This window comes from Theropithecus gelada, chromosome 13, assembly GCF_003255815.1.
Source record: "Theropithecus gelada isolate Dixy chromosome 13, Tgel_1.0, whole genome shotgun sequence".
In the NCBI taxonomy this organism is placed as follows: Eukaryota; Metazoa; Chordata; class Mammalia; order Primates; family Cercopithecidae; genus Theropithecus; species Theropithecus gelada.
Window position 1 is genome coordinate 51,321,621 of NC_037681.1, and position 20,210 is coordinate 51,341,830.

At 49.6% G+C, this 20,210-nt stretch overlaps 1 protein-coding gene across 6 annotated transcripts in view; it reads right to left on the reverse strand.

Moving 5' to 3' along the window:
- GALNT14 (polypeptide N-acetylgalactosaminyltransferase 14) overlaps positions 1-20,210 on the reverse strand; it is a 228,590-nt gene that overhangs the window by 19,217 nt on the left and 189,163 nt on the right. For all 6 annotated transcript variants that reach the window (XM_025354781.1, XM_025354777.1, XM_025354780.1 and 3 more), the window contains 5 exons: positions 17,066-17,153; positions 16,147-16,231; positions 13,454-13,557; positions 3,309-3,435; positions 629-721 (listed from right to left, as the gene is read on the reverse strand). In XM_025354781.1, the coding sequence (XP_025210566.1) occupies positions 629-721; positions 3,309-3,435; positions 13,454-13,557; positions 16,147-16,231; positions 17,066-17,153 (497 nt within the window). The remainder of the gene's footprint in view (positions 1-628; positions 722-3,308; positions 3,436-13,453; positions 13,558-16,146; positions 16,232-17,065; positions 17,154-20,210) is intronic.

The window sequence follows — 20,210 nt, forward strand, 5'->3', positions numbered from 1 at the left end:
CCACCACCATGTCTGGCTAATTTTTGTATTTTTAGTAGAGACGGGGTTTCACCATATTGGCCAGGCTCATCTCGAACTCCTGACCTTGTGATTCACCCACCTCAGCCTCCCAAAGTGCTGGGATTACAGGCGTGAGCCATCGCGCCCAGCCTGGTATCTAGCTTTTAATAAACATTCCTTTCTCTGTCCTCTCCTCCCATGAAACTTGAGCACTGCTGTAGAGGACATCTGTACACACGCTGTTCCTCCAAAGAAGGAGAGAACTTAGGCTTGGATGATGTAGAACTTGGAGGGAGGAAGTCCCACCTAGAGGGACTAAGGCTGTCTAGTCCTGCCTCCTTCCTCTCTGCAAAAAGCAGGAAAAATTGGTCCATTGCACAAGGCACAGCTCAGCTCCCCTAGAGCTGGCAGTCCAGGTTGCCAGGAGTCATTCCACAAGAGCTGCCTAAAGCCCTGCACATCCAGAGCTGGGCAGAAGCTCTGAGGAACAGGAACGAAGCCACAGCCTTGGGCCCTGCGGGAGCACAGGGCAGCTAAGCTGACTGGCCTATCAGCACCCATTTACATCGGTTCTATGAGCTGGGCTCTTTTGCACCCTCTGCCCTCCTCAACCTGAAGGAACACTTACTTCCCGAAGGGCCTCTCCAGGGCGAATGGCCGGGCAGCGTAATAGTATTGCTTGTATTCATCCATCCACACTTCAGCTGTCCGCTTGGTGTTCCTGGGAAGACAAGGAGTGACAAGGAGTGTCAGTAAGGGGCTGTCTGAGAGGCCCTGTGAGTGTCAGTTAAAATACACATGTGTGGGCTGAGGTGGCAGCACCACCTAGGTTCCACCATGGTCAACCCACTATCATTCCTGTTCCCAGGGCACTGAGCCTAGCCAAGCCCCACCCAATCTCCAAAGGGGTCTTTACCCCAAGACACAAGATTTTAGTACAGGTTGAGTATCTTTTACAAGAAATGCTTGGAACCAGAAGTGTTTTGGATTCGGGTGTTTTTGTTTTGTTTTGTTTTGCTTTTGGAATATTTGCATACACATAATGAGATATGTTGGGGACGGGATTCACATCTAATCTAAACATGAAATTAATTCATGTTTCACATACACCTTATACACATAGCCTGAAGGTAATTATATTTTTCCCTTGGGGATGCTGAATAAACTGTGGGTTGTCTGCCTGCATTTTGACTGTCACCCGTCACATGAGGTCAGGTGTGGAATTTTCCACCTGCTGCATCATGTGGGTGCTCAGAAAGTTTCAGATCTTTGAGCATTTTGGATTTTAGATTTTTGGATTAGGGATGCTCACCTTTAATAACAACAAACCTTTCCCCCAAAAGATACAGACCAGGGAAATCATGCCAGAAACTGAACTTCTGTGGCTCTCAAAGAAATAGGGAGAAAAGGCTCAGGAACCCGACACATCCCTTCACTGCCAGTAACCAAGAGTGCAAAGGCAAGGCCTGCGCGGGCATCTAGCCTCTGGCTGTCCTCAGGCTCTTGTCCTGGGTTCTGTCCTTTACCATAGTGGAAGTGCTCAGGTCCCAGCTCTCCAAGGGGAAAGTCGGCACACACAGGTCTTCCTGCAGGCTGTGCAGTTAGCCTGCTGCAGGTGTAAATAACTAAGTAATCAGGCTTCTCTTTCCAGACTTTTTGCTAGCACTCTAGTTTTTAAAATCAGGTTATCTGCCCTGACTCTGACCCCACAAATCACAGAAAAGGAGACAGACAGAGAGACAGACACTAAGGATGACATCCCTCAGCCATCAGGGGCACTAGAAAGAGCCCCAGAAAAGAGAGAAAAGATGTCAGAAAACAGTCAGGTGGCTGGTGGCCTGGGCAGCAGTGGTATCTGCTGAGGTCAAGTAAGGGAACTTGGGGCCTAACTGAAAAGGGGGTGCTCTTTCAGATGCTAATTCTAGCGCACAGGCATTCAAGAGAAGAGGGTGGCAAGCCCTTCTAAGCTGGGACCTGCAATGACAGTTTATGCACACACAGCCTTGTCCATGGGGCACCAGAGGCAGTTAACAGCACCTCCCTGGCCCCTTCCACTGCCGAGCCATCAGCACATTGGAAGCTGCTTTTCAGACATCCGTGCCACAATCCTGTAGAAACTGAATGACCTACCAGTGGCATGCAGGATGTCCATTGGCCAGGACCCAGTCTCAAAGACAATGACTGTCTGGAGCCCCAGGCTCTGCCCCTCATTCCCAGGCCGGCCCCCCTCCAGGCGGCCACATGGCTCCTGCACAGCCACCACCTCCCTGTGCCAGACGTCCCCAGCTCACCTTTCCTTTTTAAAACCTGAGAGCTGAGGCAACCCTGCCTTTGTTCCCCACTGCTTCCTGGCCTGCTGATTGTCTCATTGCCCTACCCTTGCCCTTCACGTTTTTGCAAAAGGTGTGGCCAATTTTCCCATTGCTCAAACCCATGTCTCCTCCAGGACAGCTGTGTTGGGGTGGCTGTGTCAGGACGTGATGACACAGCTCCCCCTACTCCAATGGATCAAATGACAGAAAAAAAGGAAGAGGGGACCAAGTGGAGGAGTGAAGCTATCAGATGACAAGAGACAGAGGGTGGGGGAAAGAGAGAGAATCAAGAGGAAAAGAGGCAAAGATGGAACAAATTATTCTGAAAGGAGAAGAGAAAGATCGAAAGAGGAGAAATCGAGGAAAAAAGAGTGGATGAAGGGAGGAAGCAGGGAACAGCCAAGTGGGCACCCTTGGGTCTCTGAGTCCCGGTAAGAACCACCCCCTAGACAGGAGAAGAGAGTGCAACAGCAGACAGGAGCCCAGGGTCTCAGGCCCTGCTCCAGCCTGGACCCTTTGACTGTGCTGGCCAGGCCCTGGAGCAGGCACCTAAGCTACATCCCTTGGGCCTTCCCATTCCCCTGCATCTGCCCAAAGACCTCTCCCCTAGTGACCCAGCCTGAAGGTGGGGCAGCGGCTCTTCTAGAACTCCAAGGTAAAAAAGGCTTCCTTCTTCCATCCCACAAAACCCCAAATATCTGGAGCCCATGCCCTGTAGGAGGGCACTGATGGGTGACTTGAAGCCCACAGGGCCTCATGTGGGGCCTTCCAAAGCCTCAGAAGTATTAGGGAAGTCTCTGGCCCTAATTCTGGATATGACAGGCCTGCCCTCCCTACCCAAGCAGAGTCTGGGTAGTACGAGGTGCAGCCCCAGCCAGTCCAAATCACACAGGCAGCCTAACAGAGCACCAGGGACGGCTGCAACCCTTACCAGCAGCTGCCCAGCCATGGCTGCCTGTGCTACTGTCCACCCGCACTGAGCCCCTGGGCACTTACTTTATATACGTGTTGGCATTTCCATCAGGGAAAACGTATGGGTGCTTCTTCCGGAAGACGTGCCCCACTCGGCTGCAAGGGACGATCTCTAGGCTGCCCCCGCACATCCACACTCGGAAGGAGATTTCTGCAAGACAGTCACGCCCCTCCTATGACCTCTTATTACTGCTGCTCCAGCTTTGAGGCCCCAGGTCTAATGAAACGGTGAGGGCCCCACAGAGGCCAAAGAACAGACTCTGCAGCCAGTCTGTAGGTTCTACTGGCTGAGAGACCTCAGTTTCTCCATCCATGAATGGGAATAGTCCTACCACTTCGGAGGGTGGTATAAGTGAGCAGGGAAACAGTACCAACCAGCACGCTGGCCTCTGGAGCATATTCAGGGGCCAGCATGGCGGGGCAGGGGCTCTGCTGCAATGTCTTAGCCTGGAAAGGAGGAGCCTTGGGGCACCAAGAGAATTACCTTCTAACTTGCAAAAGAATTCACTGTGGAAGTCTGGTTAGATGCACTCCTTGTGATCCCAGAGGGTTAGAGTCAGGATCAAAGAGAAAGAAATTTCAGTCGAGAATACAGGAGAATTTTCTAACAATCAGGGACCAGGTGACTATTGTGAGAAGACTCGGGACAGGCTAGAAAACCATGGCAAGGATGCAACAGAGGGGACTGAGTCCCCAGAAGGCCTCAGGGCAAGGTGTCCACAAAAGTTCCTTCCACAGTGAATGCAATTCTACCACTGGGGAAGAGCCACCTGAATCATAACCCAGGAGGAGAAAATCTGTGCAGTTAATTAGAGCTGAAAGCAGCTCTAGAAAATGCTGGAAGCCTCAAAGCTGTTGTTGCTGGTGTCCCCTAGGTTTGTACACACACCCATTTCTTCCTGGTTGGCTGCTGCTATGGGCCCTCAGGGAGGTGGGTGGGATGGAGTTAGCAGAGGCAGTTGTGATGAGTGTATTTCTCCCTGGGACTACACCCGAGCTGTCTTGAAGTAGTGCTTCTGCCCTGAGAAGGAAGCAGTGGCATACCAAGGAGGGAAGGAGGGGATTTTATCACTGCCATTGGTTAAAATTGCCAGTGCATGGTGACATTCAAAAGCAGAATGACTGTTAGTGTTAATATTGCTCTTAAATTTTCTACAGATAATGTACCTCCTAACTGACCACGGCGAGGGCAACCTGCTTCCTGCATCCCACTGGGCCTGTCACTGGTAGAAAAGGCAGCCCCTGATCTGTAGGTATTCTGGTCTGGCCAATGCTTCTGAAGTCAAGCCCAGGTGTGTGGCTGCCCATGTGAGGGGCTATGGGGAAGCAGGCTGGGTGTTTAGGGGCAGGGAACAAGAAGGCAGGTATTCTGGGGCCTTCATATCACGTGCGTCCTGCACCCTGCTCTCATTCACCTGTCCCCAGCCACTCTTACCTGTCATCTACCTGTCTCCTTCCACGTTTCCTTGGAAAGGCCCCTGGACTGAGGTAAGACTTCCTTCACTAGCCCTACTCTATCACCTTCTCTGCACCAGCCCCTCTGCCTACTGCTGTTCACTCCCGGGAAGCCTGGATTCTCCTAAGGGTGGGGACCATGTAGACTCAAGGAGGAAGAGAGGACTTCTCGTGACTGCTACTGAATCATGGCAATAACATGGGGGAAAGGAATAGGAAGAACTTAGCTTCACAGTCAGCAGGCCCAGGTCTGCAGTAACTGGCTAGCTGCAACCTTGGGTAACCTGCTTAAGCTCGCGGAGGCCTGATTTACTCTTACGTCAAACAAATGTCATAAAAACACTCCCCTGGACTGCCATCAGCATCAAATGAAACAGAATTTTGAGAACAACTGTGTAAACGCTAAGTGTGATTGAAAGATCAGCAGCAGTTATTATGAGACATCCCTCTGAAGCCAATCTCGTTAAAACATGGACATCACCCACCTGTGCCCCCTTTTAATTTCTTAGATGACTTACAGATGCTTCTTCCCATCTTCTGCCACACTGCACGAGATACCTGAAATGTCTGCACTTCACATTTGAGATTTCGACTCTCCATAAAGTCCCATGGTATAGCGGGAGTTGGCATTTGGCTGGGGCACTATTTGAATCGTTTTTCACATGAGTCATTGAGCAAAGAGTGAGCTCAGCCAACTGCCTGGCACCCACATCCCCATCTTGCAGTAGCACATAGAGGAACCTGGAGGTCGGTGCGTGGAGTTGTGTCAGCACGTGTGAATTTCAGTCTCATGTCTGTGCTCCAATCAACTCCTCTCCAGAGACTCAAAACAGGGCCTGCTCCAGTTCCCAAAATGGAAAACCCTCCAATTCCTCAACACTAGAGATGGAGTCCTTGCTCGCTAGATTTAACTTACACATCTTGTGCCAGCTTTCTTCTAAAGATATGTATGGGTTTCATCTACAGTCTCTTCCTTTCCTTGTATTCAAATGAGACATATGTCCCTTTGCCTTTGCAAAGTGAATCCCTCCAACCTGTGCCTCCACCCCATGCCCCACCCCCATTCCCCACTAGCTGTTTCTTTTCCTGTGATCCCTTGTCCCAGCTCTTTCTTTCTCTCTGAATCTACTGACCCCTCCCTTCTGCCACAGGCATGCACAGGTCCCCAGCTAGGCCAGCACCTGGCCCTGACCCTTCTCTACCTTCCTTCTGGTCTCCCTATGTTCTTCTCCTACATGCCCTCAACGCTCTGCCTCCAAGCATTTTCCTGACACTGCTGTTGCCTCTGCTCCCAGAGTTTGCCCTATGCTGAGGACTCACCTCCATCCTACCAGCCCCAACTCTGCCCCAGGCTCTGGCACCAACTTCCCATGACTGGCTGAGGCATCTATTGAGGTGCACGGGACATTATCACACCCAAGACATCTCCTATGCCCTCGGCATCTTCCCACAGCCCACTGCAGCCCTGCCTCCTCTAAAGACATTCCTCCTCCTTCTAATTTTCTTATGTCTGTTGCCTTAGTACAAAAATTGAGTATTGCAATTCTGCAAGCATTAGCCATGGGAGGAAAATGACCCCTTCATTTACTTCTGGGCCAGGCAGGCAGTAGCTGATTAGTCCTAACAACCCTGCTCCATTGTTATTAATGTTCCTATTTTGCGATGCAGAAGCAGCTCTGATAGGACAACTGAGAGCGAGGAGCTGGTGACATTCAAAAGCATGGAAGCACATCTCCCCAGCTCCAAAATCCATGCTCTTCCCCCAACACCACCCTGCCTCCATACTGAACATCTTCCATCAGCCAGTACAGCTGTGGATGCAAAGATACCGACTTCAAGGCACTCACAAATTAACAAGAGTGACAAATACATAGTTAGCTGTCACATGCCTACCCTGTCAACTTACTCATCCAGTCCTGAAGGATGTCCATCTCAGGTCTCCTTCGGGCCAGCTGCTGCCGCCCACAGGAACTTGCAGCCGAGATGAGTTAAGAGTGTCTCTACTCTGGAGTTCAGATTGTTATGCCTGGAATTATTAGAGGCACGTGTCTTGACATGGATCGCTGTGCTGCTGCCAGAGTCAAGAGGCAGTCTGAGGGATGCGGCTTGGAGTTTTCAGATTAGTGTGATGATTTATAGGGATGACAATGCGGGATATTTAAAACCTAGGCTATACAGGTGCTCTACCCTTATCTACATCACTGACTTCAAGGAAATGATGTGTATCCTCTCAGGACTGCAGGCCAGGCCTGGTGGTTCACAGATATCTGCTGAGACCTTTGGGACAGTCTTGCAGTCCTGAGGTCTTGTGAAGGGGCTTGCACAAGTGCTATCAGAAATGCTGTAGATTCATGTGTGAGGCAGCGGACCTTCCAGGTATAGCTTAGGGCCTCTGATCTTCGAGGCTGCAGCACCTGCAGAGTCATCATTTCTGAAGTGAGGGAGAAGGGAACAAAAAAAAAATTTGTGTAGGGAGTTTGCAGGGGGTTCTTGCCGAGTCAGCGCCCACATAATCTCCCTGGTGATGAATGCCGCCTCACGGAGACCCAAATCCACTTTGAATTCCAGGCATGGAGATGTGTAATTATTCCATCCTCATCGGGGGCACTGTTATAATCTTACTTTCTTTAAGCGTCAGGTAAATATTTGAGAGCAAATTGCCCTCCTGCCCTTCATTCCCCCCTCTTTCCTTCTGTCTCTCCATCAGCTGATCAGTAGTTCTTACCACTCCTCCCAGGGTCCTAGCCCTTCACCAGAACCAACTTCTACCTGGCAAGCCCATGAATGGTGGACAGGAATTCAGGGGAGAAGGGGCAGCTTTCTCTCCAGGAAGCAAACCACGACTATTCACATGCCACTGCTTGGCCATACTGGTCAAGGTTCTAATTTCGTTTTATAGCCTGGTTTCTAAACAAAGGCAAAGGGAATTATTACACGTGGGTACCACATTTTACATGGAGCCTCATATAATATATATGTGTGTGTATTGTATATACAATAGCATTGTCCATTCTACTTTTGGCCAAGTTTAAACCTCTGTCTGAGAAACAGACACTCACCTGGCTATTGTCATTCATAAGTCCACACATATTTATGTACAATGGGGAACCTTGCCTTTCAGTAATTTTTAAGTTCCCAGCATCTGCTGGGCTCGAAAGCAAGCTCTGTTATTACTCTTTAATGAACGAATGGACTTGAGTAGAGATAATCTTATTGGCCCACAAAACATCGCCTTGAATCTTTGAGCAAAATTACATTTCACCCATGCTGGGACAATCAAGTCTCCATCCACACCTCTTACTCTAGACAAGTATTGACCACAGGCATGCCACGATCTGCAATGGCCATACGATTGCAAATGCCAGGTGACACCTTTATCTTTCCATATTCTCTATTCAAAAAGAGCAACCAGTGTCTGATGGGACTCAATTACACTTAGGGAAGTTGAGAAGCAGCAGGAAAGGACAGCTTCAAGGGGTCTCCCTTGGGCATGCGGCTTTAGCCAGTAGCCCAGACAAGGAACAGAGTGCTGGCTGCATTAGCCTTACTCTCCATCTGGGGGAAAAGCTGACTTTCTATCACACTTGGATGCTCTTCTCAAATGAGACCATGTCCCTAATCTTGAGCCACTAATCATAGAAAGGGTGAGGCTGAAAGAGAAAGTCAAGGAATAAACTACTCCAGCAGGTCACACATAATCCTCGTTTAACAAACCTTGCTCTCTGAAAGAGAAGGCAGCTCACCCTGGTGGAGAACAGGCACTTTCATTAACTAGTTAATCTTTGCAACAGCCCTGTGACGTGGGGCCTACTACCATTTTCCACTGCTGCAATAACAAATCCCCACAGACTTAGTGGGTGGGTTTGGCAGAGCCCTCTGCTTAGGGTCTCAGGCTGAAATCAAGGTGTCAACAGGATGGCTTCTTTCTGAAGGCTCTGAAGGTGAATCCACTTTCAAGCTCATTCAGGTTGTTTGCAGAACTCAGTTTTCCTTGGGGTTGCAGGACTGAGGTTCCCTTTTCCACGTGGCTGTCACCCTTGGGGCCTCTCTCGGCTACTTCCATGTTGCCCCCTCCAGCAGCTGTGGTTGGTCCCTCTTGGGCATCACATCTCTCTAGTTTCATCTGCTACTTCTCTTCTGCCTCCAGCCTGAGAAAGTTCTCTGCTTTGAAGGGCTCAAGTGTTTAAATTGGGTCCACTCAGAAACGCCAGGATAATCTCCTACCTTCAGGTCACTGATTAATGACCCCAAACACATCTGGGAAATCCCTTTGCTATGTAAGGTAACGTCCTGACAGGTTCCAGGGATTAGGGTGTGGATATCTTTGGAGGCGGCTGTTGTCCCCATTATAGGGATCAATCTCCACTTTAAAGACTTAGAAACAGGCTCAGTGAGGTGAAGTAACTTTCCCAAGGATGCCTAGCAATGGTTACAGGATTTAAACTCAGGCCTACGAATGCTTAATGATGTTTATAGGATTTAAACTGAGGCCTACCTGGTTCCACAGCCCACATTCTTCCCATAACACTCACCCACCCACCCACTCCCCACCACACACATACTCACACACTCAGGAGAGCCGAGCCTGACATAGCCTGGTGTCCCTGACTACATTTTGGGACAGCAGGTGGTGGTAGTTCCTCTCTGGGCCCCAACTCACCCTCTCTTCTCAGCAGTCTTTTGTGCCTGCTGTGCTTTGGAAATTCCCCATTCTAAATTCAGGAATCCCATATTTGCCCTTCATACATGTGCCAAGGGCTCCTTTTTGGAAATATGTACCGCTTACATACCTACACACACACACCCCTACACACACACACACACACCCCTACACACACACACACACACAGATTTACACTAGGGCAACAGATTCCTTGTGCATGTATACACACACACACACACACACACACGTACGCACGTATTCTCTCTCTAACAGATTCCTTTTATCTCTAAAGACCAAAAGCTAAAAGTAGGATGCAGCTCAAAGTAGATACATTACATGTACACTGTGTTATGTAAATTGCAGTTTAAGCATCCAATTTTAATGCAAATCAACTTCTGAAAAAAAAAAAATCTAAAAGCCACATTTCCCTAACATCTGCTCATAGGCTGAAATGCACATGTAATGATCAAAACTATTGAGCTCACCTTAGAAATACTTTGGAAATGGTGGCACTGAGGTCAGGGCATGTGAGTGTGTGAGACACGGCTTTCACATGGCCACAGCAGCCAATCCATCAGTGGCTGCTTCTAACTCATGAAAACCAAGATGGGGTAGGGCGGGGGCAACATGCTATTGAGTAGGTCACAGTCACTCTGGCCAGGGCCTGTCCCAATCATCTCATGCATCTTTGTGCTGTGAAATAAAGACAACACGACATACGCAAACATGTCTGGAACACACAGAAATTCTATTACTTAGAAAGGAAAGAGGTCTCTACCAGCTGCTATTGTGTTTAAAGGGAATCCTTAAACATGTCTCTGTAGGGTTCCATTTAATCCAGTGAAACTTATTTTAAAAGGAGCCTCATATATATTGCCCTTCCCATCTTGAAGCCCCTTCCCATTCAGTCTCTGGTTTTTTGCACCCACATTTAGTGAGCAGTTTCTACCATTGCTGGCTCAAGAATGAGAAGTTAGGTGGATGATCTTGCCTGTAAGGAGCCCCAGGTTTGGTAGAAGGCTGGGCGGCAGGCACAGACGAAGAAAGAGACAAACACATACAAGGGCTCTGTGCAGTGACGGAGAAGAGAACCTGGTGCTGAAGGGTGCACAGTGAGGGAGGGTGGGCCAGAGGTAGGGCAGGGAAAGCTTCCTGGTTCTAGAGGAGGTGGCCCCAGGGCTGAGTCCTGCAGAAGGTCAGTTTCTGCAGCAGAGTGAGTTTGGTAGAAAAGGGAAGCTAGGTCCTAATAGCGGGTTGGGCTCACTCTGGGAAGGGTGGGAGGTTCTGTTGGTACCTCTGGACCTAAGGCTGAGGCAGGAGCAGGCTGATGAGGCTGGAGAGGCAGGTGAGGTCATGGGAGGGAGGGATCCAGCTGAGGAGTGTGGGTGTCCCCTTAGCACAAGAGGGAGCCACTGAGAATGCCAGGCAGGAAGGGGCGGGGAGGTTTACATTTCAAAACAAGCACTTTGGCCGGGGTGTGAGAGCTCAGATTCCATAGTACAATAGAGATGGAGGACCACTGGGGAGAGTATTGGGGCAGATGGAGAGAAAGCGATGGATGTGAGTGATGCTGAGGTCAGTTGATCTGTAGGACTTGGTGACTTGGTGGGTAGGAGGCCCCTCCTGCCACACTCTGGAGCCGGGACTCCTTTCTTCACCCCTTAGTGCCACCTCCCCTTCGCAGCTGGAGTATCACTCGCACACCCCATCCAAATCCCTGATCTTCACGGAGACCCTCTTTCAAATTCCCCCTTCACGTACTCAGGTGCCTTGTTAACCCCACCTGCAGATGTAACACTGTCCACGTGATACAGCCACCACTGGAAAAGCACTGCATTTTCTGGCATATAAAATGCCAAAAACAAAATCCAGAAATGGCTTTCAAAGTGCTGTTAGCTGGCTATAACATAATGGAATGTTGGGGTGGGGAAAAACGAAGTGTTTCCTGTGATAGCTGTTGGCAGTGCTTTTTTTGTGGTTTAAAAATTTTGTGATGGATTGTAAATGTCTCTCCCACACCTCCCCGCACCCTTTCCAACTTCTCTATTCCAATCAGCCCTTGTTGATGCCAAAAGAGTCGGAAGCCAGCTAGATGAGATTGCTACTTGATTTGAGCAGATGTGTGTTAACATTGCTATAAGGAAAGGTATTGCTACCGATACCAAAATGGACCACACTGTGCCATCCTTGAAATTCATGCTGCCTGAATCCAAATAGAACTTCCATGTGGAAGAAGAATCATACTCACTTTGTGCAGTTCAAGAGGGCAGAGCAAGCCCCGACAGACAGAAGATGGCGCAGCTGGGCTTTGACTTAGAAGAATTCTCTAATAGTTCCACAAAAAATTTATCTACAACAGAATATGCCAAACTGTGAAGTAGTGAATGCATCACTATAAGAAGCATTTCAGCAGAGATTGGATGGCTGCGGTCTATAAGAAATGCTGTAGAGAAGATTCATCTGATGGCTGAGAGAAAGGCTGGAACAAATCACTAACTATAAGAAATACCGAGGTCGTCAAGACATAAAAATGGGCTCCGCCCCATAAGAGAGAAATCCCTGCCCCACTGAGAACACCAAAGGTCCACCTGCTCCAAGTTCTCCTGGGCTGGTGCAGGCAGACCCAGCCTCGAACCCCACACCGACACCACCCTATCACACTCCAGAAGGCCTTCGTGGGCTGGGTCCCAGGGAAGGGATTCGATTTTGTGCGAGTGTTGGGGAGTTTTTCTGTTTTGTTTGCTGGGCATCCAGTCTGGACCCTGTATGGCAGGAGACTGACTTTTCTAATGCATTTCACTACACTGCCCAGTTTGGGAGAACAGATGCTGTGGGTCAGGCCAGAAGCCATAAATTTCCAGGAAATAACTCTCAGTGACTGAGGGAGAAAGCCATAAAACACCCTGGAGGCAGAAACAGGAGAAAACAATGGCAGCGGACAATGCATGGATTACTGCTAAATGTTGGGATGTGCCCCATGGATCATTCTCTTGGCCTGCACCCCTGCTCAGAGAGCCCGTGCCAGACATGTGCCGCCGTGCCCAGACGGGGGACGGTCCCGACACTTTGGGATGCTTCCTTTTACTCTACCATGATGTGTTCATTCAACAAATAGTTACAGAGGGCCTCCTACCTGGCAGCCACTATGCTAAACACTGGAGACAGCCAGGAACAAAATGGACCCCAACCCCTGCCCTCCTGCAGCTTCTATCCTAGTGATCTCCTAGGTCTCACCTGCTGGAGGGAACTGACATGTATTATGCCTGCATGGTGTCAAGATTTTACACACTTACTTCAATGGCTTTTAACAACCCCAAGAAGTAGAGGTAGTATCCTGAAGTCACACCTTTAATACCAAGGGAAATGAGGTATTAAGTATCACTAGCTAGATCGAATGGGTCTTTCTGACTGTGCTGTTTCTCCTGTGGCTGCAAGCCTCAGCTCTATACCACCATGACCGGACTCAACCATCTGTTTGTACAGTTTTGGCTCCTGTAACCCAGCCCCCTTCCTCACCCCTTCCTCTCCCACTATAAGATAAGGGCGAAATATCCCCAGACCCTCCTCATTATCCAAAACTGAGTGCTGCAATCAAAGAAGCCAACAGACTTTAATGGATGTTAATGGATGTCACTGTTGTTCCTGTTCCTCATTCTTTCTCCTCAAGCTCCTTCCAACTCCAAATTTTCAAGTGTATCACTCCTAGCTCAAGCCGGTACTTGACCCCTCACACTTGGTGTTCTTCCTTGGTCTTCCTGGCTGTTGCATCTCAGCTTTCCCCTAACAGTCTGTCAGAGCGTGTTTCCCGGTCCTCAACATCCATGCAGCCCCATGGAGAGATTCCCTTGTTATCAACGCCCTCCAACAACTATTCCTTTGGCACCCTACTGGCTTTACCCCAAAAGAGTAACTCACCATCTCCCAAGACCTCATCCCAAGCACATGTGACTCTCTGACAGTTTGGTGCTGGATCCAAAACCACAGAGGTCCCCGCCCCAGCCCCCAGGGTGTATAGAACAGCATAGGTCAGGATGCAGAGGCAGGGACTCACCAAAGTTCTCCCCACCCCAGATGTCCATGTCCATATCATATTTCCCCAGGTAATCAAACCAAGCTTTGTCGATCACGAAGAGCCCTCCAGCTATGATAGGAGTCCTGTGCATTTGGGAGAAAAAGAGAGGGGATCAGTTCTAGTGGGGGGATCACTCTCAAACTCTTCGGCCCCTTGAGTCTGAAATACCCATTTCCCATTTGGGGAAAGAAAACCCCACTGGGGGAAGAAAACTCTCATTTCCTTCCCATTTCTGTTCCTCTCGAGAAGGGCCAGTACATTTTCCAGTTACCTAAAATGAGAACAAGCTCCAGGGTTTTTCCCTGTGATTATCAATCTCCTGACCTTGCAGACCGGCAAATTCACTCATTAGCATACCTCCCATGGGGACACAGGGCTCACTCCAGACCCCAGCTATTCCGATGACCCGGGGAGCTTTCCCCAGCCTCTTCCACAGGATCTGCACAGCAGGACTCTCTTGGGACCTCTGTTACTGGGAGAAGGGACAGTGGGCTACCGACTATGCAGAGGAGAAGGGCTGAGGCAGCACTTGGTAGCAGCACATCTGCTTCCTGAAACTGGGCTCTCTCTCCTTTTCTTTCCTCTTTATGCCTCTGTTATGGGTTGAATTCCTTCTTAAAAAGATATGCTGGAGTCCTAACTCCCAGTATCTTAGAATGTGACTGTAATTGGAGACAAGGTCTTTACAGAGGTAATCAAGTTAAAACGAGGTGATGAGCCCAATAAGACTGGTGTCCTTATATAAAGGGGAAATTTGGACTCAGAGACAGACACACAGAAGGAAGAGGATGTGAAGAGATACAGGGAAGACACAGCCATCTATTGGCCAAGGAGAGAGGCTTAGAACAGCCCTCAGAAGGAAGCAACCCCGTGGACACCTGATCTCAGAGCTCTCCTCCAGAACTGTGGGACGATACCTTTCAGGTGTTTAAGGAGCCCGGTGTGTGGTATGCTGTTACAGCAGCCCTAGCAAACTCCCACACCCTCATATTTTTTTTCCTTTTCTTGGCCCCAGTTCCCAACCTTCCCTGGAGAGATGCCAGAGAAATGCCTGAAAAGGGGCTACCAAGGAAGGCAGGAGGGGAACAGATTCCAAGCTAATAATCAGTGGTTGGACAGGTGGGCAAGCCCTCAAAGACCTGGCCCCCATTCAGTGGATCCAGAGGGTGAAGGGAGTTTTCTTCCATATCAAACAAGGAATTGATGGACAGCTGGTCAGAAGCCCAGGTCTCCTGATGCTGCCACATCCTGCTGTTCCTTGAGAACTGGCTTCATCCTGGGAAACAAGTGCCCTCTGATGAGCAGAGCTGTCCCACAAGAAGAGAACCTGTCCTGAGAACGACACCCCTGGGATAGAGGCAGGAAAACCCCATGGGAGCTGCACAGCATCACCTTGACCCTTTGCTCTTCCCACGCCCACACCATGCACTGCCCCTGGTGAGGAGCTGATATGAGCTGTGTGATGCTCAGCATAAGAAGAAGCTCCTCGTCCCTCTCCCTTTAGAAATGAAGGACTTTGTCCCAGGTGCCATCTGGCTCCAATCTCCCTCTTGGTATCTGTCCAAATAGAGAAGCCTGGAGGAGCAAGGAGGGGCCGTCACGTAGATGAGACCAAGGTCCTGCCCCACAGTAGAATTCTGAGTCCCCACCCCCATCTGGAAGGTCACCATTCATATTCCCACTTTTGGCTCTTGCTAGTCCCTTTGTCCTCAATTTGACTTAAGCCAATGCACCAAAACTGATTAAATATTTACTATGTGCCAACACCAGAGACACAGAGATGCCTTTGGTTAGTCCTGGGCATCCCTAATCTGGACTGAGAAATCCAGTGGCCTCTGTTTCTATCCCTGCACTTCTTATTCTCCTGCTGCTCCGCCTGAGGCAGGTTTGTTTTAGCTTAAGTATTCCCAAGAGGCCTGGGACGGGTTTACTGTCCAGTAAGTAGGACACCAAGACCATCACTCTTGATGCTGAGACCACAGGCTCCCCTGTGTGGTGGCCACTTGCTGAGACCACAGGCTCCCCTGTGTAGTGGCCAATTGCTCTATTCTACCTCAAGCCCTCAGCTGGCCCCCGGGCCCCATGCAAAGCCCTAGCCACCCTATGCTGTGGGTCACAGTGGGGCCTGGAAAAGAGAATGTGGGTCAGGACAAAGCCATCCACAGCCCAGCAAAGCTTCCAGAGTTCAAGCCACTGTCATGTTCCTGCAGAGAACAGGGCAGCTGTGCTTATGAACACGTCACAGTGGCCTTCATATTGCCCTCCAGTTATAGCAGCGGCTGACTCAATCTTCCTAGGCTGAATCCTGACATCCAAGACCCTGGGACTTTGCTCTTGACCCTAAAGGACCATCTTTCCCCTCATTAGAGGCCCAATGGGACCATTCAACCAATGTTGGGCTCCGACATTAGCAGGAGGCACAAGGACATCACGGCATGTGTGAAAGTGGGCAGCACACCTCAGCACCGGCCTCTGGCAGCCCCCATCCCCTTAACGAGAAGTCCCCAAGAGGATAGAAACCTCCTAAAATAAAGGCAAAAGTGGAGATGGCCTGGCAAAGGGCTCCCTTTGTCTGCTTGATGCTTTGACATCTGATATTGAGCACCTCCCTACACTCGACAGGATTCAGTGGCGATGGTCCACCCACCCCCGCACAGACCCTTCCCACTTACCTGATGGGCTCTGTGGGGTCCAGGCGCCGAGCCTTCTGCTCTGGGGAGAGCTGCTCCCACTGGAAGTGGAGGCTCCAGTCAAACCCTACAACACAGCACCAACCCACTTGTTTTGGTCTCTCAAAAGCACTTGCTCATTCTGCACCTTCTCCAGAAGGTCATGAATGTACCCAGGTCCTGGAGAGGCAGGTCTCAAAGAGGCCAGTCCCTGGATTACAGGTTTCCTTAGGCTGACCAGCAGCATGGCAGTCAAAGCTCCGTTCACAGCTTCCTGCTCTTCCTTTACCCACTACTGCCTCTCTGAGCCTTCTCTTCTGTGTAGGGTTAGAAATAAAGGGCAGAGGATAAAGAGCTAGGGGTGGGGCCTGAGGATGACAGGATGGATAGTCATGGAATGTGGGCCTCGGCACTGAGTCTCAGGAAGGTGTGAGCAGGAGGTTGGCGAGAGGCTCCTAGCCTACCTGAGCCACCTAAAAGTCATTCTTGCAGTGGGGGCAACAGTGGGCCCTGTGTGGAGAGCTGGGGTGGGTCTCCCCAAACATGCTCCCCTCCCTAAGGTCCCTACTTCTGTTAACAGAATAATCACATGTCTCTAGGAGAGGGTGGTACTCGCTGCTGGCATCAGAACAATGCAGGCCGCATGTAGCTGGGAAATCCTTGCTCCCATCACGTTCTTGAGCCCTGAGGTGAGCCCAGTCTTAGAGCTGGAGCTCCGGGTGCTGGGAGCATGCTGCCCACTCCCTAGCCCTTCCATCCACAGTCCTGGTGGTAAGGGCCAAGCTAAGGTAATTATAGTGCAGGTTGCAGGCTGAGCTTTCTCGACAAGCCACTAAGCTTTTCCTTCACTCTCCCCACTTAAAAGCAGTGACTGGGAGGAAAAGAAAATCCTTACTGGGGAGGAGGTGTCAGCCCGACTCACCCCCTCTGAGCTCCGAGGCAGACTCGATGTAGGTGAAGGTGTCCAGGTTAATGATATCGATCACAGGGCACACCACCCGCGTGTAGTCCTGTAAGACAACAGACCCGCACTCAGCTTATAGAGAGGAGCCCAGCTGGGAGTCAGGGAGCTTGGGATGGCCTCGGGAGGGTAGTGCCAGAGATGAGTTTTGTGGCCTTCATAGAGTCCTTTCATCTCTGGATCTTAATTTTTCCATCTATAAAAGGGAGTACTGGGCACTGGGACCTCTTCAGTTCTGATGCCTAAAATGCTAAGACGTTTTCCTTGACCGCTGGGACCTCCCTGCCACAGTGGCCATCTAAGAAAGGTGGACATGATGGAGGCTGGCTGGGGAGTATTGCACACCCAGAAAGGGGGAATCGAGCAGAAGGGGGTCCAGAAGGCCTTCACCATGAGTGGGGCTCTAGGAGGCAGAGGACATAGTCAGGTGGTGATACGGTTTGGATCTGCGTCCCCAGTCAAATCTCATGTTAAACTGCAGTCCCCAGTGTTGGACATGGGGCCTGGTGGGAGGTGACTGGATCATGGCGGTGGATTTCTCATCAATGGTTTAGCACCATCCTCTTGGTGCTGTTCTGGTGATAGAGAGTGTGTTCTTGTGAGATCTGGTTGTTTAGAAGTGTGTGGCACCTCCCCACTCATTTGCTCTGTTGCTCCTGCTCTGGCCATGTGACCAGCCTGCTCCCCCTTCACCTTCTGCCATGATTGTAAGTTTCCTGAGGTCTCCCCCAAAGCTGAACAGATGCCAGCATCATGCTTCCTGTATAGCTTATGGAACCATGAGCCAATTAAACCTCATTTCTTTTATAAATTACCCAGTCTCCGGTATTTCTTTATAGCAGTGTGAGAATGGACTAATACAGCTGGGAAGGTGACCCCAAGACTGCAGCCCCAAGAAGCAAAACCGTACACCCATGGTGCTTCATTCTAGGCCTGTGGTTCATGGATAAGTTGATGAACAGCATCTCCCAGAGTCCTAACTTTAATTGTCCCCTGCAGATGAATAGTCACAAATTTGTACCAGGCCCTGACTTTCCTCTTAGCTTCCAGACTCGGATACAATATGCCATTGGCCACCTCCATGTGAATTCCACCCACCCTTCAAAGGTTGGCTTCATTGTCTTCTCCCCAAACATGCTCCCTTCCTTAAGTTCCCCTATTTCTGTTAACAGAATCATCACCTGTCTCCCCTCCCCGCAGCACTAAATGAAGAAGCTTCACCCAACCCATCAACCAGACCAAATCCTGCTGGTTCTAACTCCAAAACTGCTCTTTGAGTTCAGCCTGCTTCTCCTCCATCCGCTCAAGCCTGGAGTACTACAGTGGACTCCTAAACCCAACCCCACTCTATCTCCTGCTCTTCCCCTTTTATTCCACATATGGCTGCCAAAGTTGTCTTTCTGATTTGCAAATCTGACTCTGCCACTCAGCTGCTAAAAACTTTAACTGCCTCTAAGATAAGTACAAACTCCTTAGCATAGCATCCCAGACCATCAAGAACAGGCCTGTCTCTAGCTTTCCAGCCTCATTACTTGCTATGTCCCTCAGGCCACCCCATCTATAGCATCAAAATCATATAGTGGGAAACATTTTCAAAATATGCAAGCCTAAGTCACCAGCTTCTTGGAGCCATCAAGCCACTGTATATGTATTTTTCAAAATTCTCATTTCTGGGTGAGTAGCCCTGTACCTGATGTGCAGTGAGGAAAACTCCCCACATTGCTCAGAGAGGGGTCAACGAGCTGTGAACACCGAAACTTTTGGACAGCTAAATGGGAATCAGACAGCCCATCAAAACCAGCAGGTCCCCGGGAACCAGGCAGGACTGCTTTTCCAATCCTCTGCACCAACAACCCTTTGGCCAGCACAGGCAGGAACCTCTGTTTCTCCTTGAAGCCATTTAATTTCCTGGTTCAATTTTTCCCCCAAATGAGGTTGTCTTCTTATTTTAAACTCTAGATTCACTGAGTGCCTGATTTTAAGTTCACAGACTTAATCTGGCCCTCAGCCTCCCACATGTGACTCATTCTGACAGTAACAAGGTGCCTCTGAAAACCAATTGGCCCACATGGAAAGAAATGCTCATTTTCAATGCATTACTTCTACCTCTGGGATGTCACAGATGGTTCATTCACAGTCAGCACTGCACCTGCCCAGCTGCCACAGTTCCTCTGGGGCTCTTGGGCCACTGTCATTGTGTGTCTGTGGATATGTCCACAGGATCCATATGGATATACACTGCAGGCACACACACCACCATCCACACAAATACCTGTACCTGCACACACAAATACACACACAATTGTTCCTTGAATTCTGAAATGACCTCAGAAGTTCAGAGATATCTTCTGTATGTCTGCCAAAGTCTTGATTTTGCCTTTGCTTTGAGCTTTGGGGCCTCTGCAGCTGTACTAGGTCCTTCTGTGACTCTTATGCAATAAAGAATTAATCATGCCCAAAGATACGTTTGGCCCTTACCCAGCTCCTGGGAGGTAACCTCTAACCCCTTGGAATGTCCTGCCTAGAAGAGTTGTCTTTGTTTACTTGGGGCTGTGGGTTACACCAGATAATCTATGCTAATAATGTGGTTTATAGTGAAGACCTTGGGCCATCTGGTACCAAGTCAACTTGACCTCTGGAAAGGCATGGAGACCATGAGGTAGTCAGCCATGTCTATTTACTGACCCCCAAATAAAAACCCTGGATATCAAGGCTTGGGGGAGCTTTCCCCTTTGGCAATACTCTGTGATGTTGCCTCACAACCTTGCTAGGAGAAGTAAGTGGTATCTGTACAACCTACTGGGAAAGGACAACTGGAAGCTTGTGCCTGGACTCTTCCTGTGCACCTTTACCCATTGCTGGTTTTAATCTGTATCCTTTCACTATAGTTAAGCCATAACCATGATTCTAACAGTTTTTCTGAGTCCTCAGTCCTTGTAGCAAATTATTAAACCTGAGGGTAGTCTTGGGGACCCCCAGATTGCAATCCTGTTTTGCTTTGACTTAAAAAAAAATCTTTCCCCAGTATTTAAAAACTGCAATGGAAAATAAAATGCTGGTTGCTTACTTTGGTCACAGACTTCCCCAGAAGCCATGCATGGGCTCT